General features: G+C 40.6%; 1 protein-coding gene across 2 annotated transcripts in view; it reads left to right on the top strand.

Annotated features, from left to right (window-relative positions):
* The first annotated feature begins 5,974 nt into the window (after positions 1–5,974).
* The window catches only part of kcnk10a (potassium channel, subfamily K, member 10a), a 30,487-nt gene continuing 9,940 nt past the window's right edge, over positions 5,975–26,521 (top strand). For both annotated transcript variants that reach the window (XR_005695118.1, XM_040026974.1), the window contains exons 1-2: positions 5,975–6,811; positions 8,758–9,143. Coding sequence is in view for 1 of the 2 variants with exons in the window: in XM_040026974.1 (XP_039882908.1) it covers positions 6,757–6,811; positions 8,758–9,143 (441 nt within the window). In the remaining variant the exon portion in view is untranslated. The remainder of the gene's footprint in view (positions 6,812–8,757; positions 9,144–26,521) is intronic.

Consider the following 26,521-nt stretch of genomic DNA (forward strand, 5'->3'; position numbering starts at 1 on the left):
ATATTCGTTGTGTTCCCACTAGTGCTTTCAGGTTGATCTCGTTGAAATGACCTTAACGCCACAACACGGCAAATCTCCGTTAACAAGCTACCGCCGATCGCCCCGTGCATGGGGCTAGACGGCCAACACGTTAACGAGCTAACTGCACTAACACACTAGTTCCCACCCATGTAATTGAGCATTGCATGGCACATCCAACATACTGTTTTACTTTAGTCCATGACTCGCTTACCTTCAGGGTCATACGTCACATGAAAACCAAAATAATTCCAAACGCCAGATCTGAATGTTGCAAGGAGAGCTTAACTTCTGTCTTGCTAGCTTGCCCTGCGCTCTTCCTTCTGACTATGCTGTCTGTGTTGAGCGCTCAGTGGATCTGCGCTCGACAGTGCAGCCTAGGCGGAGTAGTCGAACGCAGATTCACTGAGCGCTCAACACAGACAGCATCGTCAGAAGGAAAGTTGATAAAATAAATTACAAATGTTGTATTGTTCGATACATATGCGTACCGAACCGAAAGCACTGTATCGAATGGTTCAATATCGATACGAATATCGTTGCACCCCTAGTATGTATATGTGTATATATATATGTATGTATATGTGTATATATATTATATAATATATTATATATATTAGGGGTGCAACGATACACAAAATTCACGGTTCGGTTCGGTTCGATACTTTGGTGTCACGGTTCGATATTTTTTCGATACAAAAAAATGTTCATGCCTTTTTAATTTGTCATTTATTAAAATTATAAATATATATTTTAACTCAAAAGTACACTTTTTAAATTAACCCGAACCCCGTGTGTGTGTTTTTTTATTTTGACAGCGAATGCGCACAACTCAGACACTATGTTGCAGGCCCGGTTAGTTGGTTCTCTTCATATTGCGCCACAGAAATTCGTTTTAATTGTTCGAAAACCTATGGGTACCGAACCGAAAGCACTGTATCGAACGGTTCAATATCGATACGAATATCGTTGCACCCCTAATATATATATATATATATATATATACACAGTGGGATGCAAAAGTTTGGGCAACCTTGTTAATAGTCATTATTTTCCTGTATAAATCGTTGGTTGTTACAATAAAAAATGTCAGTTAAATACATCACATAGGAGACACACACAGTGATATTTGAGAAGTGAAATGAAGTTTATTGGATTTACAGAAAGTGTGCAATAATTGTTTGCAATAATTGTTTAATATGGCATTTGAGCATAATAGTCCCATAAATAAAAACAACCCATAATGCTGTTTGAGGATAGCCGTGTAAATGTATGTATTTGTTTGTCATTGTTTTAGTCTATGTTGTGTATTTGTTTTCTTTGGTAGGTGTAAAACCGGAATTAGTGGGGCGCTGAAGAGAAAGTAGTAGGCACTAGTCTATTCTTTAGAGTGCGATACCGTGTGTCCAAAGAGGCTATTAGAGCTAAAAATAAAAAAATAAATAAAAAGTGTTTGGACTGAGTTTAAGTGCTATCTGGCACCATCCGGTGGAAGGACAGTGATACTGCAGGTCACTCCCCAGGCCTGGTAGACATAATTGGAACTGATAACAGATAATAAAAGGAATAAATAAACTAAAACAAGAATAATAAATAAATTCACTAAATACAATTTTAAGAATATATTTTGAGGACTGGATTAAAAAGTTTAAAAAAAAGTTGGCAGCACGGTAGCATTGTTACCTCACAGCAAGAAGGTCCTGAGTTCAATTCCACCATCAGGCCAGGGTCTTTCTGTGTGGAGTTTTCATGTTCTCCCCGTGTTTGCGGGACTTCCTCCAACCGTCCAAGGACATGCATGTTGTGGGGATAGGTTAATTGAAAAGTCTAAATTGCCCCTAGGTGTGAATGTAAGTGTGAATGGTTGTCTGTCCTTGTGTGTTATCTCTGCGACAGACTGGCGACCTGTCCAGGTTGTACCCTGCTTCTCGCCCTATGACAGTTGGGATAGGCTCCCACAACCCTGAAAAGGATAAGCGGATGGATGGATTAAAAAGTTTTAATTGATTGATTAACAAAGACAGAGTAATGACAAAGCATAAGCAAAGACTGACAATTTTTTTTTTTTAAAAGTAATGACAGAAAGAACCTGAAATTAAGAAGAAGAAGAATAAACAAAGGTGAAGGTGAAATAAGTAATAACAACAAATTAAAATCAGGAAATATATAGACAAGAAACAAAATAAATAAGATTTAAATTTTTATTAAAAATTATTTATCTAGAAAGAACATAACATCAAGACAAAATAAATTAGAGAATTTAAACCACAAGAAACATAAAAGAGAAATTACAATGGCAACTACCATCCCTGCAACATTCAAAGAAGAAGAACCAGCACCACCCAGCAAATTGAGACAGACTTTGTAAAGAACCAAATGCTGGAAGGGGAAATCAAAAAGAAGAAATGGGCAAAATTTGAAGAAAAAAAAAATGCCTCGATGAAATATGAACAATGTGGGGGGAAAGGAGGATTTTTTTGTGTGCAACAAGCTGAACACAAAACAGTTTGTGTGTTTGAGCTGATAGAAACACTGTATTTTAAATTACCTTTGCACAGCATGTTATTTCGGTGGCGATCGTGGCTTAAGAGTTGGGAGTTCGCCTTGTAAATCAGAAGGTTGCCGGTTCGAGCCCTGGCTTGGACTGTCTCGGTCGTTGTGTCCTTGGGCAAGACACTTCACCCGTTCCCTACAGGTGGTGGTCAGAGGGCCTGGTGGCACTTCTGTCAGTGCGCCCCAGGGTGGCTGTGACTACAATGTAGCTTGCCATCACCAGTGTGTGAATGACTGGATGTGTAAAGCGCTATACAAATACAGGCCATTTACCATTCTTTATGGTCACTCCTCTACTGTAGGGCTAGCTAGATGGTGAAGTACCGCAACTGTTACTTATGGTCCCCTGTGGTCATTCCCGTGCTGTGCCAAAAAAAAAACCACACACACACAAAAAAGACTCACTTTAACCCCTGACTATGGCACAGTCTTTTTATGCAATATGAATTATACATATGGACAGTCTTTCATGTTTTACTGTTTAGGCATATAATCAGTTTGATGTTTGAAGGCTCGCAGTGATATAAAATAATAACTCCCCTCAAATCCATTAAACCAAAAGTAACAAGCCCATTTTGAAAATGTAAGGAGTAGAAAATACAGATATTTGTTTAAAAATGTAGGGAGTAAAAGTAAAAAACTGTCAAAAAAAACTAGTAAAGTACTGAAAATTCTACTTAAGTACACTAATAAAGTATTTTTACTTCATTACTTCCCACCTCTGCCTACAGTAAGCTGTGAGATCAAAGGCTCGTCAGGCCAGGTGGGCTCTTTTCTTTACTTGCTTCAACTTTAAGATAAGATAAGATAAAACTTTATTAATCCCTCGGGTGGGTTCCTCTGGGAAATTCGGTTTCCAAAAGCACAGCACCGACAGAAGTTACAGTTACAGAATATTATATATATATATACACACACACACACATATATAAATACAGAGACATATATAAATAAAATATATGAAGGGGATAAATAGAATAAATAGGAATAAAAATAAAAATACAAGTGAATTGCACATTTCAAGTATGGAGTCTATTGCACCGTTGACTATTAACAAAAGTATTGCACAAAAGGTATTGCACAGTGAGGTGAAGAGACACTACAGCTTAGTTGTTCCCCCCTCCTTTGTCCTCCTGTTTCCCCTCCCTCTCCCCTCCAGAGAGGAGTTAAACAGTCTGATGGCGTGTGGGACAAAGGAGTTTTTAAGTCTGTTAGTTCTTGTCTTGGGGAGAAGCAACCTGTCACTGAACAGACTCTTCTGGTTGTTAATAGCCGTGTGCAGAGGATGTCCAGCATTGTTCATAATGTCCAGCAGTTTTTTTAGTGTCCTTTTCTCTGCCACTGTCACCAGAGTGCACAGCTTCATGCCGACCACAGAGCTAGCCTTCCTTTACCATCACTTACAGATCCAGATTGCATAATATAAATATAAATATAAATCTTGCCTTGTCCAAACTGCTCTCCTCCTCAGCCTGCCCAAGGAAGAAACTATCTTGCCTACATCATGCGTAATTGGTTTGTTAACCTGGGAAATAGATTCCTTGGTTCGAAACGCCCAAAGAAAAGAGTAGAACCCAGGTAACACACCTCAACTCCTCATCCCTGTGAAAGTCCGGTCAAAAGTAACCTAGTGGGCACATACTGCCAAATGTATGGGTCATCCTGGTATCAACCACACAATATACTTCCTGGCTCTATTATGGTGGCCATCTTTTGTGAAAGACTCGAAGTCAACTTGAACTGCTCTCCTGAGAATGTAAGAGCAAAACAAATGTCTGGCTGATCAGTACCAGACACTTGCACCTTCTTATCAATCAGGTCAGAAAGTTTGGTTATCTGCAAAAAATATCCCTCTGCAAATGAAACCTAAGAAATTTGCAACCAAATACACTGGACCGTTTGAAAATGATACAGTGATTAATCCTCTCTGTCTCCCCATTTGAGGTTGCTCAGTTATGGACACCAGATGTCGTGGAAGGGGCTTCCGATTGTGAGGAATATAGCCCAGAGGAATGATCCATCCCGCCATCCCGGACAAGAAGATGGTGAGAGAATTCCTCCTCAGACTCCCTTTATAGGTTGGGGAAAGGTACTGTCACAGTCCATCTGTCATCTTACCTCTTTCTATTCTATTGACATTGTCTTTTTAATGAAACACATCTAGCTCAGTCATGTCCAGTCATTCAGTTTAGTGCAACCTATCATGTTGTGTTAATTTTGTCTTCATAATAAACAGTGTCCACATCCTCATTCAGCCACCTACGTGACACTTACCTGCCTTTCCTTGTTTTCAGGTCTACCTGGAGAGACCTGAGATGCAGAGTGGTGAGATGTCTTTGCAAAGAGGGAGTCTGGGAAATGGTTTGGAAACTTTGGAAAGCATCAGAGGAGTTTGGGATTGTCACTACTGTCTAATCTTTTGACTATTCATATTCACTGTAAATAATGGTAAATAATTGACTCATAATTATAATCTGTAATTTTATTTTTTATACTTAATTATAATTATAAATAATTGACTAAGGAGTCCTGCCAGAGTCTAGATCTTGACAGTTTCTTCCTGTTAAAAGGGAATTTCTCCTTTCCACTTTTACCAAGTACTCTCTCATAGTAAGTCTTCTGATTGTTGAGGTTTTGTGTTGTTGAAGGGTCTTTACCTCACAACATAAAGCAACTTTAAGCAGCTTGTGATTTGGGGCCGTATACACAAAACTAAAAAAAATTAAACAAAACTGAATTGCTTCTGATTGAACACCGGTATCAAAAAAGATGAGGTTAAAAAATGTGTGTTTTTTGTGGCTGCTGTGAGGACCAGATATTTCTCAAAGGAACAGCTGTTAACTCAGAAACACAGGAACAACTTCTTGGTGTTAAATGTATATTAAATATTTTTATAAAATTAAAAAACGCAGGCACCCGCACTGTGACGTGGTTAACTGACAATCTAAAGAGGGATAAATCATACATGAGAAATGAAGGTGTTGTATGAAGTCTGATTTCTCAGATCCAACATCTGAAAATGACAGACTGCACCTGTTCAGCGTGGCTGTTTTATTAAACCGGATTTGATTCTCTCTTCTATAGCAACAAGAGTTTACTTGCTAACATGTTGAAGGGTTACTAAAACTTCTTGACACTAGACTCCTAACTCTGCTATCGCATCTGTTTACTTGCTAATTCTAGCTCGGTTACTGTACTGTGTGTAGATTGATCAGAGCATAGGAAGCATAGCCAGTGGCAGCTTGTCTAGCATACTGGTCTCCCATTAGTTTCTCGTTAAAGACCACAGATTTATCCACAATGTGAATGCCCAAACAATCAAAGAAACTGCTGACAGCTTAACAAGCTCCGCCTTCGTTAACAGGTCGTGGACAGGCTCTTAAGAAAGAAACAGCAACAAACTTGGCTATGAAATTGTAGTCAAGCAGAATCAAGCCTGCTTCCAGAGCCAATAGCTAACTGCGTCAGAAGATGGCAGTAATCTTGTGCCATCAAATAGGCCAAATATGACTGAATGCTGTTGGAGATGAAAGCCTAACCCTAATTCGTGTAACAATGGCGGGAACATATTTTAATTTAGCACAGACTTCTTATATAATGCTTATATTTCTCAACAGCTACCAGGTGTTATTGTTAAATAAACACTGAAGCGCGTCTTGCTGTGGTTCAGCATCTCTCCTCTCTTTGCTTGCTCCTCTCATTTGGACAAACGTGATCTAGTGGTAAAGGCACGACGCTGCGCTACGGTGTGGAGATTGAGCCAAACTGCACCAGCAGCAGCATCTGGGAGTGGTGGGTCTTGACAACTAGCAGCGCAGAGCTGTTCAGATGCACCGTGATGTAAATGTATAACAGAAATCCGTCGCAATGTGATGGTTAGATTCTTCAGTGGAGCATCGCTTCTCGTTACCCGCGCCCATGGTGTTTACTGCTACACAATGCAGACGGTGATGCGGCGAGCGGTGGGTGTGCGCTTCTGAAGACCGCCACCGTTGGGGAGAAGAGAAGCTTCATACAAGCAGCAAGTCTCTCAGCCACTGAAGCGGAACCACGCGCTGCGGATAATGTCTTTTTACTCCCTGCCATTTTCCATTCTTTCCCGGTTAAAAGCGACGGAATCAACAGAAAGACCCTGAAAGTTGGATATATATTTCTTCTAATAGTGGCAGTGCCAGAAGAGCCAAGATGAAATTTCCCACTGAGAATCCAAGAAAACCAGGGAACATGAACCCTCCACCAGGTTAGCCCGTCAGTCAGTATGCTGTTTTTGTGAAGGTGCTGGTGTGTTTTATTCATGCTGCACTTTCGCGTTAGATGTCGTTCTGGATTCGGTGAAAGTTGGCGTTCACATCCTCCCATTACTGCATGTTTTAAAATGAATTGCTGAAGTCAAACTGCTCTTTGTAACCTTTATTTGCTCTGTAAACACTAATTGGTCCAGTATCTCCCACTGGCTTGGCCACTTAACATGCTGACCAGACATTGAATTTCCACAGGAAGCTGCATGCTGAAGTTTACTATGGGCAAACACTGCAGCCGCATCCACCCCGCGGCGTCTTCGGTACTCTGTGGTGTTTATACCTGAGAAATCATTTAATGGCAGAAAGAGTAATTATGCCCACAGCGGGGCAACGCAGGGACATCTAGCCTGAGGCTGTTAGTCAACAAATGCTCCGGTGTGATGCAGCGGGGAGGTCTGTCGTAACATTACCTCATCCACCCCCGTGGAAATAGCCCCCCAAATCCCGCATGACCGTCACGTTCTCCCACACCGTCAACATGCGCATGTTTATCGAGTGTTTGCAAGCTCTTGATCAGTTCAAAGTCTTTTATATGGCACCCCTCTATTATTTTCAAGTGCTGTTGGCACATCATTAATTGCGGGATTTCTGAAGTGTACACCTGCATGTAAGCTTAACTGTACACACTGCAGCTGACTGATTACATAAATCAAAGCAGCCGTCTCTGCTGGTTTCTACAAGTGTACTAATGTCAGTGAAATGTGTTGCAGCTGTCATGATTCCCTGTGCTGCTTTTACATAACACTGTGTCGTGAATAGAAGAAATGCAAAATCCACCTGTTTGGCTTTGCTGGGCTGTTACTCTGAGAGCTCATCACGATCTGTTTTTGTCAACCACAGAAGAAGGTGTGACATTCACTAATATGTTGGGATTTTTTTTTTTTTACAGTAACACTTTCAGTGGCGTAGCAAATAATAATCAGCAGTTACTTATATTCGGAGAATGATTGTTTAAAAGAGATATCGATAGAATTTACTTTGAACACTATCCACCAAATCAGAAAGCCTCTAGATCTGAGATGCAGTTGAACAACTGTCAAAACTTGAATTGTGATTTTCTGCCCAAGGTCAAGAAGGAACATTCTAGTGCTGCACCCTGTTATTGCTGTGGTTTAATAGCTGACTTCCTCTAAATAATTATTTAGTTTGTTCATTCAAAACCTATAGAGTTCATTATTGCTTCAAGTTCTGTGACTTTGAATAGGCATGAATTGAATCTACTTATTCACTTGTCCATTAATCCACTCAGTGTTTTGTTTCTATAACAGAGACAGTGGTGAGAAATTTTATTAGTGTCAGTTAAAAGTGAAAGTAACCTCAGCACCTTAGTGCTTGTTTTATTTAGTCTTCCAAACATCATATTGCTCCCACAGTCCAAAGACATGCAGTTAGTGGGGTTACCTGGTAATTCTAAATTAGCCATAGATGTGAATGCGAACAGACTGGCGACCAGTCCCGGGTATACCCTGCCTCTTGCCCTATGGTAGCTGGGATAGGCTCCAGCCCACCAACATACTGACAAATAACGATAACAAAGATAAATCCATGATGATCAAATATTTTTTCTTTGGTTTCAAGTAACATGTAAAAAGTATTTTTATAAGCACTTCATAAGCATATAGACTAACAAATTGTACTTCAGTGAATTCCCATTGCATCACTGTTAACTACCACCACTGAGTACCCTGAGGACTTTGTTTGGTCTTTCTGCTTTTCTTCATCTGCAAAATTATTAGCATATGTTTTAAAATCAAACAAACTGTCCTTTCTTTAGCTTAATCCATGCTGATCACCTGTTTTCTATCAGAGCACTTGTCAGTGGAAAACATCACTTCAATCATGCAAATATCACATCATTCTATTTTTCATTTCCCCTTTGTTTCAGTGGAAGTCCAGACCAACCTGGTTTCACCAAAGAAGGTGCAGCCAGGCATGCTTCAGTCCAGCCTAGTACATGCCAGTGTGGCCACTATGCAGAACCCAATGGGCTGCGTTCTGCCAAGGCTCTCCGCCTCCTCCCGTCCGCCGAGCATGGTGGCCAGCATGGAGGCGGTGGCCGATGGCTCAGCTCCCTTCACCATGATGAAGCTGAAAACTGTGCTAGCTGTGTTTGTAGTGGTGGTGACCTACCTGGTGGCGGGGGGTTTGGTGTTCCAAGCGCTTGAGCAACCCTTTGAAAATAACCAGAAGATCACCATCACAGCAGAGAAGGCAGCTTTCCTGCTAAAACACCCCTGTGTGTCCTCAGAAGACTTGGAGGCTATCATCAAGGTAAGAGCAGCTGCTGTTTGATAGATTTGCCTTTCCTCAGTCTTTGACTGGGTTTCCCAGTGGGGACTCAGGTCAACTGAAACCTAAGCGTCACATTGATCTGACGCCATTCGAGCACATACTCTATCAGGCACCCTGGTGTGGATACAGACCACACTGAATAGTCTGGTACAAATGCGGAGATTGCTCAATGTTTCCAGATATCCTTGAAGAATTTCCTTAATGATGTACTTTATTGAAAGAATATGACTGGGCATGTATGTGTTTGGAAGGAAAGCCTGCTGACTATGGTTAATTCAATAAATTTGTTGAAATTTGAGTGTACTGACTTTTGGATGTTATTCAGAAAAGAATGGCAAATAATAGTACATAAGATCATTACAAAAAAATTAAAAAGTGGTAAAGTTGGAGTATTTCTTAGTAAATCTGAAAAACATAGACCTCTGTTTATATGTTACTAACTAGTCATCTTTGTGTAAAGCATAATCTTTTAGGTTTAATATCATATTTGGGAGTGGTTATAAAATGATAAAAAATAATCATTGCAAAAATTTTTTTTTCTCAGTAGAAATATGAGAGAGGTCAATGCAAAATTGATAAGCTCATTTCATCCATGTTTTGACTGACAACATGAAAGGCCATTAACAAAAGTAAAAGTAACAAAGTAGTAAGGTTGGAAAAGGAAGGAAAGAAAGGCTGTTTATTTGATTTGATTTGATTTGATTTGATATACCTTTATTAGTCCCACAAGGGGAAATTTCATAAGGCTGCCGACCTATTGCACGCAATGGCGGCGCCATCTTACCCTCCGACCATACATACATTACACAAAACATCATATGGGGAAGACAGGTCAGAGAGGTATAACAATGGAAAAATGCACCACATGAGGAAAGATAAGGAGAAAAAAAATAACTCCCCCCCCCCCCCCCAGACTGAGCTCCAACAGGGAGATCAGTTTGAGAACAGAAAAAAACACCTCTGCACATGAAAAAACTCTTAATACACCAAAGAAACACATGACAAGCAACAGGGGTGGGTAAAGGGTGAGAGACAGCCGATTTAGACAGTACATCCGGGCCTGCAGCCTGTGCGCTGGTCTCCATGATCCACCATCAGCATCGGAAGGGAATAAGCGTCGAAGGCGTTTGGAAAGGGAGAGGGGAATGAGTGTGTGCATATCAGTGTATATGTATGTGTGTGCGTGTCCAGAGTTCAGCTGAGACAGTGTCCTTCGCCCTGCTAGGCTAAGTAAACAGTCTTCCAGCCAACCCAGGTGGCCTTGCATGGAATGGGGGAAACAGACTAAACACAGTCGTTATCAGGGTGTTGTTGTTCGGCTCCAGCCTTGCGACCGCAGCTGGCGCTGAGAGGGTATCCGCATGAAGTGATGGTGCTTTTTACTTTAGTGCGAACAGCTCATGAGAATTTCAAAGCAGTTCTACAGTCCAACACTGGTCTCTCAATCTCTCGTTGGAGAGCCGCGAGCTTCGCCATACTTGCGTTCTGTGATGTTGTCATTTCTTGTGCTCAAGGAGCCGATTTCTGAGAACTCACGACAGTGTGCCTCCCCGAGATGTCATCCAATTTGCGCCCAGAGATGTTATTCCGGGCTAGCCCTTCCGAGATGTAATCCAGTCTGCAGTCAGAGATCTTATTCTGAGTATTCACAGCAGCCGTAGCCTTTCCAAGATCTTATCCGTGCTGCGCTCAATGAGCCCATTTTGAGAAACTCACGCCTCTTCCCATCGTTTCAATCCCAGCGGGCAGCCTTGTGGGGGTTTGAACAGCCAGTTCCGCTTCCTTAATTCTTCGATAAGTCAGGGCCAAGCCAGCTCCGATCAGCAAGAACCCTGTTACCATGGTTCCGAATAGGTAGATATCTTCAGCACTCAAGCTCACCCAAGCCCAAACTTCTCGTTGAGAAAGGGGTGTCAGTTGCATTTAGGGACCAGTTGATCAAATCCATAATTCCTCTTTTAGGTTTTAGAGAACAGACTGTGAGAGAATGTTCCAGGGAAAAGTAATACAAAAAACACGAGACTAGACAAGGACATAGGAGGCTAAGCAGGGAAGCTAAGGGAGAGGAGGAGGAGGAGAGGAGAAAAGTGCGACCGCCTTCGTCAAGAGCAAGAGTAAGTATTGGTCTAAGGTGCAGACATTCATGACTCAGTAGCAGCTTTTCCTTCTTTTTTCTTCTTTTTAAAAAATGTAATAACACTGCACATTCATGGATAGATCCTTGTCAGGACTCTGTCCTTGGCTTATTTAACCAGTCACAAATACATAACAGTGGTTTTATAGATTACAGGTTTTACAGTTTTGCTACTGTTTACATGCGCTGCTGCAAAATCTGTGTTGGAACTCAGACTGTTCGGGCACTCGAATTGAAATTTCTAGCTGGGAACTCAGAAATTCTGACTTGCAACTTCAAAAGTTAAATGCACCAAGACCAAGTCAGGTTAGGCTGACACCATACATACCATTAGGTTGCGAGTTGGGAGCAACAGCATTGTCAAATATAACAGAGTGGTTTTTATATAGCACCTTTCTACTGAGCACTGGAAATGCTTTCTTATTCATTCTTTTACACACAAATCTAGACAAGTGCTTTTTCTATGCCTAAGCACTTGCAACCTAACATTCACACATTCGCACAAATTCATGGATGCCTTGAGGGCAAACCAGGGTTCAATATCTTGGCCAAGGATAGTTGAACAATTAGTAAAATGATCCCTCCCACCTCCTGAGCCACAGATGCATTTAAACACCCCACCCCGTGATAGTCCAAGGCTCAAAAGTGTGGCTAAAGCCTTAGCTCTGGGACCAAGAGCTTCTCAGGCCTGCTAATGCATTGCAATTTTCAGTCTCTGGCTTCCCAAATTACAACACATAACATTAAGCATCCTATTCACACCAAGACAAACAGTGAAACAGGAGAAACTCAGTTTGTGTGTTGTCTTCCTGTTTGGGTGACAGCTGCCTTCACCCTGTGCAACTATGGCAGCTCGAATGTGTCAAAAAAGTGTGGGATGCAACATCTGTATGCCTCTGGAAGATGATGAAAAGCAGGTGGTCACCAAAGGCAGGTCCTTGGGCTCTTTCTGGGTAGTTCAGTGCCATCTTTGGTTATCTCAGTCCCAGCTGGTGAGGCTGATGAGGCTGCCTGTCGACCCACAGTCATGTTCGGCCCAGGGGCACCCCAATTTTTGCAGCATGCTCGAAACAGCCGCCGTGTTCCTCAGGAGATGTCAAGGGACATGTTCAGAGGTTGTGAACCCTGAGATCCAAGATGCAAAATTCTTATGGTCCCTGGGGTGAGGCAGGCCATCAGTGCCAGCGGTTGGTTTGCCACCACTGACCTGAAGGATGCCTACTTCCAGATTCCTATCTGCCAAGGCCACTGGCAGTTCCTGGGGTTTGGGTTTGAGGGGACAGGTGGGTGATCAGAGCAGGTGTGTTCATTCAAAAGCAGGGACCTTTGTGGAGTCCTGCCCATGAACACAGACACAAAAAAATTGACACAGAGAGATAAGAGTGATGGGAGAGATTCTCAATCACCCTAGGGCCACTTCCGGGCCATACTCAGCACAGATGTTTCTGTATACTATCCCAGACATTTGATTATTGTATTCCATGTATGCCTTGCCTGCCTTGCACCCTGCTGTTATGTGCTGGATTGTCTCAGCGGCATCTATGCTCCAGGGGTCTTGCCTGGTGTGGTAGACCCCAGCCTCTATTGTATTGTATTGAATTGAATCTTTATTTTGACAATGTTAAAACAGTTCAGCAACAGAGGAAAAAATAGACAAACAAAGCAAAACAAAAGGAAAGGAAAACAAAACAATACTAATTATTAATAACTTACATGTTCAAAAAGGAGTAGGAAGAAGCATAAGCTTATTTATCCCCCACTTACCCCCTTTCCACTATTTAGTAATTATTAGTCTGCACTTTTTCTTCCTGTTTATGCCCTGTCCATCAGAAATTCTTTATTACCATTAAATTACATGTTACATGTATTATTTATTTATTTATTTATTTTAAATATATATACCTATATAACCCCAGTAACCTGTCAAAAGAGATACAATTTGCAGACATATATACTTATATAAACATACTTGTGCACCCACACACACATATACACATCACTGTTGTGAAAATAGTGGGTGAGAACCCCCCCCTTTAGACCCCCACCTCCTCCCTGTACTTTGCAAAAACCATATTTTTGAACCGCTTTTAAACTGAGTCATGCTGGGATGTTGATTCCTTTCTTCACTTAGTCTGTTCCACAGCTTCACTCCACACACAGATGCAAAAAGATTTTAGTGTTGTACGGATACAGGGATGCTTTAAATTTAATTCCCCCCTCTAATTGTATTCCCGTTCCTGTTTAAAAAACAATTTTAGAATATTGTCAGGAAGTAGGTTGTTTTATTGCTTTATACATAATTTGCGCATTGAGGAAACGAACCAGATCTGGGAATTTTTGTATTTTTGATTTAAAGAATAGTGGATTTGTTTGATCTCTGTAGCCAGTTTTATGGATTATCCTCATGGCCCTTTTTTCCAATATGAAGATTGATGATAGGGAACATTTATAAGTATTGCCCCAAATCTCTGCATAGTAATGCAAATAGAGTGAAATCAGTGAACAATAGAGAATGTGGAGTGATCTGTGGTCCAGAATGAGTTTTACTTTACTCAAAATTGAAATATTTATGGAAACTTTGTTATGTATATGATATATATTAGAGCTTATTTTATCATCTATTATCACACCAAGAAACTTGTGTTCAAGAACTCTTTCAATTTCCACACCATCTACATGAATCTGCACTTGTGAGTTTCTTTGGGAATTCCCAAATGAGACAATTTTAGTTTTACTTAAATTTAGTGAGTTTGTTGTTGTATCCAGCAGCTCCTTTAGAACAAAAATATTTGTGTCGTCTGCAAATAATATTAATATATCAGATACCTTAAAAATATAATTTATATAAATAATAAATAACTTTGGACCTAGTATAGTCCAAGCATGATGAGGAATATTCTTCAGAAATTGTTTCCTGTCACTTCAATAATTTTTAACCCACTGCAGTACAACCTGCAGAAATAATCTGGCTGCATACTGTTTCTGATCAATAGCATTTGTAATCTCCTTGATTGACTGAATTAATGCCAGTGATGTTGATCTTTTCGATCTGAATCCATATCGACTGTCAGACAGTAATTTATATTTATCTAAGAATTTGTCTAATTGTTTATTAAACAGGTTTTCTAGGATTTTGGAGAATTGTGGTAGTAAAGAAAAAAGCCTGCTGGGCTTCCGAGCCCTTTTTTTTTCTAATTTTCTTCTTTTTTGGCATTTTAGGTGAGAAACTTTCACAATCCACAGTTCAAAATGCAAAGATGATCTCCCTGGAAACTCATGTAGGGCAGACCTTGACAGATGATTTAAGGGAAAATGAAACAAGGCTTGAAAGCCAGATCTCACAAGCAGATCTTAATTTGAGTTGTGACCCAACACTTTCAACTTTGCTAACACCAGGGCTTTTCACAGCCAAAAGCTCACAGCTAATAAAGCATTATAGTAACAGCCAGTTGTTTGGTCTGGACACTTATTGACCTCAGCAAAAGTGAAACCCTGTATGATAATGGACAGGATATTGCAGAGCACAGCTGCACAGCTAAATCTGGAAAGCTGTTGTGGATTGTTGCCAGCTTGGTTTCACAGCCTAACACATTTGCACACAAGGGAAACACAAAAGCTGCATAGTAAAACCACCAATCCTTGAGGAAAAAAAAAACTGTGATTGGATAAAAGTAAAACCTAAAGTGGTTATTTATGTTGTTAAGGGAAAGTAAGAGGTAGGCAAAAAGATCAGATCTCGCCACTTTGTAGAAGAGAATTCCTTCCTTCTTATCTCATACTTAAAAAGCACACTTTCAGATGGCTTAGGCCTGGTCACACCACAACTTCAAAATGGAGACTTTAGGAGCCAGGGATTCAACAACTAAGCTTCCTGTTAGTGGTTGGAAGACAACTCTCTGACAACTCTAACAGTTGTGTTTTGATGAACTCTGAAATGTATTAAAGAACTCACGCATGCTGGAAAAAAGAATAAAAGGTACAAATTACATTTTTTATGTGACTATTTTCAGAGGTGTTTTTTTTTTTGTTTTTTTTTAAGCCACTTATAACTGACCTATTCAAGCATAAAAACAACTTTTCGCTGCTGCTCCCTTCCTGATGCAGGCTTAATGGGGAATTGTGTCTCTAGCTGGGATTTAAGCAGTGACATTAAGATAATGTGTTATCCACTAAACCATTGGAGACATCCCAACAGATCTTATGGCGTAATGAATCTATGAACTTTTTTAATCAAATATTTGTCAGTAGGTACTGAGGAGGTCAGTCAGTGTCTACAGCCATCTGTAAAACATTGCTTAGGCTCTAAATTGAACAGTGAACCTAGAAAACAAGATTTTTGTTATCTGGAAAACATATTCCTCATTAAGAAGCAGTGGTTGACCAAAGAAGCCAGCGCAGCAAAGCCTAACCATAAACTCAGAATTAAAGATCGAAAGATTAGCTGTTCAGTAAAAATAATCCCCTCTGTATGTGGAAAAATATATAAACGATATATATATCACTGACTATTAAAGGATAGCCAGTGACCCTGTAAACTGTATTTCCTCCACAGCAAGCACCATCCCTGCCATCCTGGATCCATATTAGAGCAAACAGATTTACAGAGAATTAGATTAACAGGTGCCACTCCTCCTGCTCCAGCTTGTGTCTGCACCGTCCTCTGAGTGTTGGTTTTATTCTGAAAAGATAGGAGACTGCACGTTGGTATCGGGGGGGGGATGTAGCTAGGCAGCTTTAGAAAGTAGTCTGTTGGATGTGAGTGAGTGAAGACAGAGGCGTGGATTAAGTGGAGGAAGTTAAAGAAGAAACAGTGTTGCTTAGATTTCAGGGAGGAGTTAAGACAGAATCTGGGTGGTAAGGAAAGCACATCTGAAGTGCTGAGGAAACTAGTGTTTGGTGTATCCTTTGGACAGAGGAAAGATGACAAAGACTTGGAGGTGCGACGAGGAATTACTGGAAAGTATTCAAAGGAAGAGGTTAGCAAAATAAAGTGAGAGAGGTGGCAGAAAGAAAAAGAAGGAAAAAAATAATCAATTACCAGAGACCTTTAAAAAAAAATTTATTTGTTGATACTTGTTTTTTGTAGATAGTCTAGGACTTCTAAAAGAGGTTTTTAGTTTCAAGAATGTAATTTTCCTGGTTACATAGTTACTTTAAAAAAAACTGGGCCTCATTTGTGTTTCTTAATGAGGCCTACAAATGTTTCACAGAAAAATCCATGATTTATCAATATTTTAAAAACAAAATTATAGCCTGGCTGCCTTATATGCAGTCACCTGGCAGCAACCTAACAGAAAAGCCAAGGCCTCCCTCTCCCCAGCCACCTCTTCCAGGTTAGGAGCACTAAACATTTCACTTTTACATTCAGCTTTCTCTTCACCATAATGGACCAGTGCTGATCACGGTCTTCACCTCAATTCGTCTGTTGAAAAATATTTCATTATCCATTGTCTCATCTTATGTATGTTCTTTCATTAAAACTTATGTCTGTCATTGCTAGATATTATCATGTATACTTTAATTTCTTGGGACTATCGTATGAATTCAGGAGAATCTGGATTTTGTTTTTCTTTTCTTTTTTTACCCACTCAGCCATAAAATACTGATAAGGTATTGCTGTCACTCCACCGGGTGTTGCTGTTGCCTGTATTTTTTTTTTTTCTTCCTTGCAGTAAGTTTTTTCATGTGGTTGTGACAGATTAGGCTTGGTCCTTGTCCTCCAGATGTATTCTATATATATATATATATCCATCCCCTCTTGCCCCTGCAGGCAGTCCATCCTTCAAGCTCAGGTCCTATGCGTATGACCCTCAAACTCCCTGGCTTGAGGGTCCTACGCAGTATCTTAGCTGTTCCTACAACTGCGATCTTTTGGACAGAGATCACAGATGTTGTTGCTGGGATCTGCTGGAGCCACTTGCCTAACTTTTGGAGTCTGTGTACATTACCACTGGGACCGCTTTTACCTTCAGCCTCCACTTCTTCTCCAGTTCTTCTATGAGCTCTTGGTACTTTTCCGGCTTCTTGCGTTCCTTCTTCCTGATGTTGCTGTCAATCGGTATCACTACATCTAGCACTATGGCCGTCTTCCTTGCCTTGTCCACCATTATTATGTCCAGTTGGTTAGCCATCACCATTTTGTCTGGCTGTAATGGGAAACCCCACAGGATCTTAGCTCGGTCATTCTCCAGCACTCTAGGGGGCGTAAGATCCATAGAGGACCCCAGCCTCTATGGATCTTGTGCTCAGAGCTTGTTGCCATGGTGCTGCCCATGATTCGTGCTTCTGTGCTGTCTTTCAGTCCAACTTTGTCCAGCCACTGGTAGGATTTCTGGATGTCAGCCACTTCCTCTATCTGCCAGTGGTACGTAACATGCAGGGGCCTGTCCTTCCATGATGGTTCCTCCACTTGCTCCTCTTTGTTGGGTTTCTGCTGACTGAGGTATTCAGTGAGCATGTTTGTCAGTTGGGGCTATCTTCCTGAAATGTGTTTCAATTCTGGCCCCAAGAACGATATTTAGCGGCCCCTTACCTGAAATCAAAGTTTGATATTAGTGTGGCCCACGCGAGGGGTTTTTCTCACAGGCACCTGCATGAGTCGTTGCACTAGGTGGTTTATATTTTTTAACACTTGTGTGCTACCGTAGGTCAGGCTCATGAACTGTCACCGAGTAGAGAGAAAATATATCCTGTCACACAGTGCAAATACATTTTTTGTCACCCAGCCACAGTCATGTTTTTTTCGAACCCTGCCGTGAAGAGAAAGGTTGGTGATGAGCACAGACAATTTCAGGAGGAGGAGGAGGAGGATGTGGACGAAGCCATTGCTCTGCACTGCATTATCCATCAGCAGGCCCTTTGCAGCAAATGCCTGAAGTTTGACAGTGTGATGTCCAATGTTGTGAAATGCATCAACCATATCAGATCCAGGGGCTTAAAGCACCGGTAGTTTTGTGCCTTTTTCAAGGAAATAGAGTCAGCATATGGGCATATGCTCTACTTCACCAAGGTACGTTGGCTTAGCAGCGGGAAGGTCTTAAAGAGGTTTTTTGAGTTGAGAGCAAAAGTGAAAGCCTTTATGGAGAAGAATGGGATGGCTGTTTCTGTACTAAGTGATCCTGAATGGCTAATGGACTTAGCTTTTCTTGTTGACATCACACAGACAAGCTAGGACAATTTGTCAGAAATGCCCCCCACCTCTCCTGAGCTTTACAGGATGTTCAAGCGGAGCATGTGCATTTTTGGCACCACCAATCTGTGTGAAAAACTCTTCTCCCCAATGAGCTTAAGTCAAAGTTCAGGTCCAAACTTACAGATAAGCTTCTTAAAGCCATACTAAGCATCTCAGTTGCTTCGTCCCTCAAGCCAAATGTGGCTCAGCTGTGTAAGAGGAAGCGCTGCCTAGTCCAAAAACCACAATCTGCAGCAGTTTGCTGTAGCCAACTAACAGAAGAGAAATGCTCATAACTTAATGGTACGCATATTTATAAAAGAGAATTTGCATCTATCAGATTCGTCAAAAACCATTGACGGAGACATAGGTTAGACTTTAGCCCCCGTTATTGGCGAACAGGTTGCACTCTTCTCCTCCCTCAGTTGCAGCTTCATCTAGGGATGAACACACACACACACTTTTCCCTGACCTGTTACCCAGTTTCTTGCACCTAAATCTGTCTGTGAAAGCCGTATTTATTATCTCCCGACCTCGCTCTGGTTACTCCCACATTCCTTTCACTAAGTCTGCACAAACAATTCTCAGTCATGGGAATCTGTAACTTTTCTACTTATTTTATTCTGAGTGCTCAGTAGTGCAATGAACTATTATAGTGATCTGAAATTAATTACAGTCCCCATACCATTTGCCAGCACGGGTTTTGTAAACCAAACCTTTCTAGTCCTGACAGTAAGAATTTCAGTGTGTCCTTGTGTATTTGCCCTTCAGCCAGCCAAACAGCTATCTGTCACACCCTGAGTGTGACTCATTACACTGAGACTCCATCTGCCAGGACAGACACTTGCAGGGTAGCGCAGCGCTGACTGTGACACTTGACATCAGCTCCCTTTCCTTGTCCTCTCCCAGCACCTCTGCAAACAAACTTGGAGATGCACACAGAGAGAAGAAAGTACAGTGTTATGTAACAGAAAAAAACAGGGCAATTGATTATTTTTTCAGTTTCCTAAAAGGTGTTGCTTTGCCCCAGGCAAAGAGACTGTACTGATCTAGCCATATACTGAATGTAGCATTTAATTTGAAACACACAAATGTGTTTGACTGGGTTTCTTTGAGGTACAGTGGTCCCTCGTTTATTGCGGGAGTTACGTTCTAAAAATAACCTGCGATAGGTGAAATCCATCCAGGCATGAACATTTTCACACTTTTCTGTCTTGTTTAAACACTCTCAAAGTTCACACCTTCATAGAAAAATAAGTCCAGTATTATAGAATGAAACCAAAGATCAAACCCTGTTTTCAGGTCCAGAACATGGAAATAGAGGAGCTGCGATTTCAACATTAATGAATCAATGGTACAGAAGCAAGAAGAATGAGTTGAGTAAAGTTTGACATATCCGACTGTTTTGTTTCGCTTAATGCGCCTTATAATCTGAAAAATACGGTAACGTCTACCTTCCTTTAGCATGTCCAGAAGTCCAACTTTTTGTGCGATGGTTAGCATCTTCCTCTGCCTTTTGTGTGCTACCGCAGGTGCCTTTGACGGTGCAAAACGTTTTGTCGATGTTGTTTTGTTGGGGAGAAAACTTACAAGCATACAGTACAGCACTTCAGAGTCACACTGCTAGCGATCGAAGATGTATGTTAATTTGACAAGCTGAATGCATTCTGTACTGGACAGCCAATCAGGACACAGAACACAATGCGTTGTTTTTTTTTTTTTTTTTAAAAAAAAAAAAAAAAAAAAAAAAGCAAAGTTGCACAAAAAAAGTCTGCGAAACAGCGAGGCCGTGAAAGGTGAACCACGTTATAGCGAGGGACCACTGTAACAGTGTGGTAGAACAAAATGACTGAAATTCAGTCCAAAATTGTTTCAAGCATCACTGGAGAGAAGTCCAACACTGGAACATTGTATCAGTTGCACTGATCATATAAATGCACCTTCACATAAATCATACTAGACACACTGATGACGCCTTTCCCAAAAAGTTGATTCTGTACATCTGGACGTCGCGTTTTCATGGGAGAAACATTTCGTCCACATCCAAGTAATTTCTTCAGTCTCAGCTGACTGTAGGTTTCGCTAACCTTATAAACAGTTAATATGCATAATGACTGACACCCGCACCACTGACTAAATATGGGCCATGAGGCCAGTTTCATTGTCATATATGTTATTTGCATCTCCCCTTTGTTTACTATTAGTGGAACTGTTGCAAAGACAAAGTTTACACCTCAAAATGACTGGCTAATTCGTGTGCTGTTTCATGCCAAGTTTCTGAAATATTCAACTTTTTCTGCTGATAGAGTGACATTGAATGGAGTGCCAGTACTCTCGCTCACCTCTGCTTCAGAGGTGTAGTTGTAAAGTTACTGCTCACTTCAGCTGAAGGTTGTGAGTTCAAGTAGTGCATGGGACACTTTTTATTATCAAGCAGCATAGAGTTGTATGAAAGGACACTTTCACACTTTGTTAGGTACTGTAGAAATGTTTAGCTTATTTTAGAGTTTAGAAATGTGTTAACATAGAATCTAGAATTATTGTAGAGACACTGACACTGCCCTCAATGTAATAAAGGCCTGATTGTGTCATGAACTTAGGAGTAGAGTATAGGAGACCCTCCCCAGTTGAACTGTGAAAGTAAAACAGAGAGGAGTTAATGCTGAGTGGAAATTCCCCAGAGAATGTTTGGGTGGGGGTCTCAACATTTGACCTGGATAACTGTGGTCTGGAAGGGAGATGGGTTTTATGACCTCTAGGGAGTCACCTACACCCACAGTGCTTTAACTGTGGGTGTAGTTAACATCCACACACATCCACACGCACACTCACACATGTGCGCTCACATAGGCATTCATGTGCTCGTGCACATAGACACAGACAGAGTTTGCAGCACACCGTGGGGGGTGGGGGGGGGTTATGATAGGGTCGCCCCTACAAAACTGTGTTTCACAGACGAAGGAGTGAAGATTTTGCAGAGGGACACACCGGCCTCGTCTTCCCTTCTAGAAGTGCATGCTTAAATGAAGATGAATAAAGATGAATAAAGGTTTTGTGAAATAACTACTGAGTTCCGGTGCCGTCTCTGGATGCCTCGACGAATAAAAGAACAGGGGTAAAATTGATTTCGCAACAGTACACTTTCTTTAACTCTGCAGCAGCAAGGTAATTTATACTATATGGCACAGTGCTTCTTTCACAGACATGACAGAGAGAAAAGGGGCTCTTTTTTTCATGTCATGTCTCCCACATTTGAATATCATTTGAGGACTGATTTGACTTTTGGCCTCTGGCGCACACTTACCACTGGCTCATGTGTGACATGCAAGCTTGACTTTTATTGTGTGTTGCTGTTTGGCTTAGTGGGTTAGTTCCTCCACTTCAGTCTGTTGAAAGCTGAAGGTTGTCAGTTCAACTACAGCTTTACATAGTTATTTTCAGTCTTGTGGGCTCACACACCTAACCCATCCTTGCTATGGCCTCCCCAGTCCAGCTAGCCGGGTCCTTTTGGCCAAGGCATTAGCTCAGCAAGCAAGAGCGTCTCTGGCCTGCTAAGGGAGCCTAACTTGTTCTCGCTTCGCGAATTTTCACTCTTTGAATTTACAGTTTATAACTCCTATTCACACCAAGAACAATAAGAACAATAAGAGCAGTGTTGTGGAAATGCTAGGTGGCTTACCTTTCGAGACTGGGGACCACCAAGCTGGGTTCTTCTCTCGCCATTTGTTGATTCCCAAGCGAGACGGGGAACTCCGTCTGAGGGGCCTCAACCTCTCTCTTCACCCCCTCCAAGATGCTGATGGGACTTGGAACACTTGGAATCCCTTGAGATACCACTGTTTTCCATTATTGTTATGTACATATCTATAGCTACATGATTGCAGGGAAAATTCAACCTATTTTTTTTTTCAGACAAAACATTTGTTTATACCTTCATGAGCTTGTATGTACTTGATATATTTTGTTTTGTGTTGTATTTATTTTATCTATCTATCAATCTATCATTCAAAAGGAGAACATGAAGCTGTAGTAAGACGTTTACATACAGTCATCCTGGGCATGAATGTGCCAAAGAAGGTGTCACAAGCTGTTCTTGTGTTCAAACAGAGCCACAAAATTTGGTAAGCTATGGCAAACAGCTGTAAAATGCTAATAATGGAGGTCAAATCGGAGAAGGACTATTTGAATGTTACTTAAGTAAATGAACTGCTGCAAAAGCAAAAATAAATGTTTTTCAACACTTCCTGAACCACAAGAAGCATTCAAAACTCTAGAATTGAGGTGTAAGACATTAAAACAAACCTCTAGTTCACAAAAAAGGATGTCCATAAAAGCTGAAAGGGCTAAACACACTGAACGCAACAACTCATTACAAACAATTTAAAAGCGTGTGACATTCTGCTGGGTGCACTGACAAAACTGAATATTTGGAAGCACAATCTAAACTTAAAAACCTGGTATTTGACGGAGAGACCTAGGTGGAAACAGAGAAGAAAGTGATGAAAATCCTCTTGAAAAAGGTATATAACTTTAGCGGGAGATCAAGATGGAAGAACTGTGGTACAAGAACAGAACGGCCATTCTCCAATTGGCAAAGTTTCTCAAAGGATCTAAAATATTCATAAATTAGGCTTTTATGGATGTACTGAGGAGAAAAAGGAAGGAGTATATGGGCTCTGAAGTACTGTTAGGACAGAAGATACATTTTCAATAATTCACTTTAACAGCAGAAGCTTGTATACCAACTTTCACAAGATCAAACATTGCCTCGGTCAGGTCTTACACCCTTTCAATAAAGCAAAGTGAGACAGGTATGGACTTGGGTGTAGCAACTTATGAAATTATTTCCAAGAGCAGAGAAAACACAACTGAATGTGATGTTGCTGTCTTTATTGATAGTAATTTTATTTATAAGTGTGGTGGAAGAAATGTCAGTAGTGTTGTAAAAAAAACAACCTAAAAATAATGTTTATCTGTGGTATTATCTGTAGTGTGAGAGAGGAGGACAAAGGAGGACAGAACACGAGAGAAGACTGAACTAAATTTAAACAAAGAGCGAGCCATTAATTTGGGTTGAAAACATGAAAATAAAAAAGGCAAAAATGAACAATGGCGAAAACTAAAACCTAAACTGGGGAAAAACTAGACTGTGAGGACTGCGAAAAAGAACATTTGTGACATCGAGGGAGACAAACAACCTGACAAAGAATGAATGAAAATACACAGACTAAATACACACAGGAGGTGATCAGGGGAAGTGGAAACACACGGGGAAACAGCTGACACAAATGAACATAACGACGTCACAGAGGAAGCGTAAAACTAAACACACTGAACGAAGAAACACAAAACTTTCAAAATAAAACAGGAAACATGGAGTGACGTAGAGATGACGACACATGAAACACGCACACAAGAAATACATGACAACTAACACAGAAGGCCTGGGTGAAACAGCCTAGACTAAAACTTGAGGCAAACTAATAATAATCCTAAATCTTATCATCTTCAAAATACCACAAAATAGATCAAAACAAACTGAAAACGCTTGGTCACAGACCCAGCCTCTGACATAGTGATATCAATATTTACCTGAAATAAGCACAAACTGAAAGATGAATTAATCAACACCATATACAGCCTCAGTATATATCCCAAAATCATCAAACCCAGTTATTATACTTCTCATTATTCAACACTGATTGATTATATATTTACCAGTAATCAAGAGAACATCACCGACCACCTTCCAGTATTTATAGTTTATTATGGGAGTTATGACAAAGAAAGATTTTCAAGATAAGGATCAAACTTGTAAATGGGTTAGAATTGAACAGGTAATGGAATGAAAAAGATGCCAATACATTTTTTTAAGTATTTAAATTATTGCATGATTAAAAATTGCCCAATAAAATAATTTAGTAGAAAACAAATATCACATAATAATGTCATGGATTATATAGAGAACTTATAAATTGCTGAACAAAAGAACTTGGAAATATAAGTTAACTAATATTTTGTGACACTGTAAAAACCAGTATTACAGTGAATTATTAGAAGATTGTGATGATAATATTAAAGATAGATATGCCATATACCTCCTCCAAACCATCAACATGTCTTTTAGAAGAACTACCATTAATTAATGCTTCAATTTTAAATATGATCAACCTATCTCTATTTATCGGTTAGGTACCACAGGCCTTCAAGGTGGTAGAAAAAGTTAATTTCAATTCAATTCATAACAACAGTTGCCTCAAGACCCTACAATAATACAAACACTGATACTTAAAAAGCCATCACTGAAGCCAGCTGTCTTAGCTAATTGTTGGCCAATCTCCAACCTTCCTTTCATCTCAAACATTCTTGAAAGAGTAGATGCAAAACAGCTAACAGATCATCTGCAGAGGAGTGGGTTATTTGAAGAGTTACAGTCAGGTTTCAGAGCCCATCACAGCACAGAAACAGCTTTAGTGAAGGTTACAAATGAGGAATATATCAAAGACATAAGAAAAAAAACTGAGGTTATTGGGTTGGCTACCATTGGGGTGACTGTAGCTCAGGAGACAGAGCAGGTCATCTGCTGATCGGAAAGTTGGTGGTTTAATCCATGGCTCCCCCAGTGTGCATGCCAAATATCCTTGGGCAAGATACTAACCCCAAATTGCTCTCTGATGCATCCATCGGAATATGAATGTGTGTGAATGTTAGGTAGAAATCACTTAGAAAGCATAGAAGAAAGTGCTTGTGTGAATGGGTGAATGTGACATGTTGTATAAAGTGCTTTGAGTGCTCCAGGAGAGTAGAAAAGTGCTATAAAAGAATCAGTCCATTTAACCAGATTCTTACTCTGGATGGCATTACCTTAACTACCAGTAACATTGTGAGGAATATTGGAGTTGTTTTTTAGACCAGGATATGTCCTTCAATGCACATATTAAAAAAATAGGACTGCTTTCTTCCATTTGTGCAATATCTCTAAAATTAGAAATACCCTGTCTCCGAATGATGCTGAAAAAGGACTAGAAAGAGAGAGCATATTTTTCCTATCCTGGCTTCTCTTCCTTTGATCCCTGTTAAATCCACAATCTAATTTAAAATCCTTCACATCACATACAAGGTTTTAAATAATCAGTTATGTCATGTTAACTTAAAGACCTCATACTACTGTATCACCCCGTTAGAGCATGTCCCTTTAAGACTAGAGGCTTACTTGTGGTTTCTAGGGTATTTAAAAGTAGTATGGGAGGCACTGTCTTTAGTTTCAAGGCCCCTCTTCTATGGAACCAGTTCCCCCTTTGGAACTCAGGAGACAGACAGCCTCTCTACTTTTAAGAATAGCCTTGAAACTTTCCTTTTTCACAAACCAGTTTGGGCTGCATCAGGTGACCCTGAATCCTCCCTTACTTACACTGCAATACGTCTAGGCTGCTGGGGCATTCCCATGATGTACAGACTGTGTCTTCATCACTCACCTTTTTTCACTCTGCATTTTAAAAGGTATAATTAATCTCTGGTTCTCTTCCTCAGCATGTCTTTGTCCTGTCTTCCTCCCCTTACCCCCAAATGGTCGCGGCAGATGGCTGCCACTCCCTGAGCCTGGCTCTGTTGGAGGTTATTTTCTGTTAAAAAGGATTCTTTTTCCTTCCCACTGTGGCCAAAGTGCTTGCTCATAAGGGGTAATCTGATTATTGGGGTTTTCCCTGTTTTCTATTATTGCGTTGTATTGTATATTATTGTAGTAGCCTTACTTACAGTCCCTTGAGGCAACTGTTTAGATTAAGCACTATATAAATAGAATAGAATTGAATTGAATTGAATTGGTGGTACAACAGGGGTGCAAGGTTGCAGGTAGCACTTTGACTCCCTGACTTTAGGCCTGTTGGTGTTTGCTCGGGGTGAGGGACTGGTGAAGTGCCACAATCTACAAAACAATTCCCTTTTTAGGTCTTGCCTTGTCGTTCTTGTTGTCACTTGTGTGTAACCTGTCTCCTCAGACTGAACTAAAATATGAAGACTTAGCTGAATCAACACCACAGCATAGTCAGCATT

The sequence above is a fragment of the Simochromis diagramma genome, unplaced genomic scaffold (genome assembly GCF_900408965.1).
Source record: "Simochromis diagramma unplaced genomic scaffold, fSimDia1.1 OVJJ01000746.1, whole genome shotgun sequence".
NCBI lineage: Eukaryota > Metazoa > Chordata > Actinopteri > Cichliformes > Cichlidae > Simochromis > Simochromis diagramma.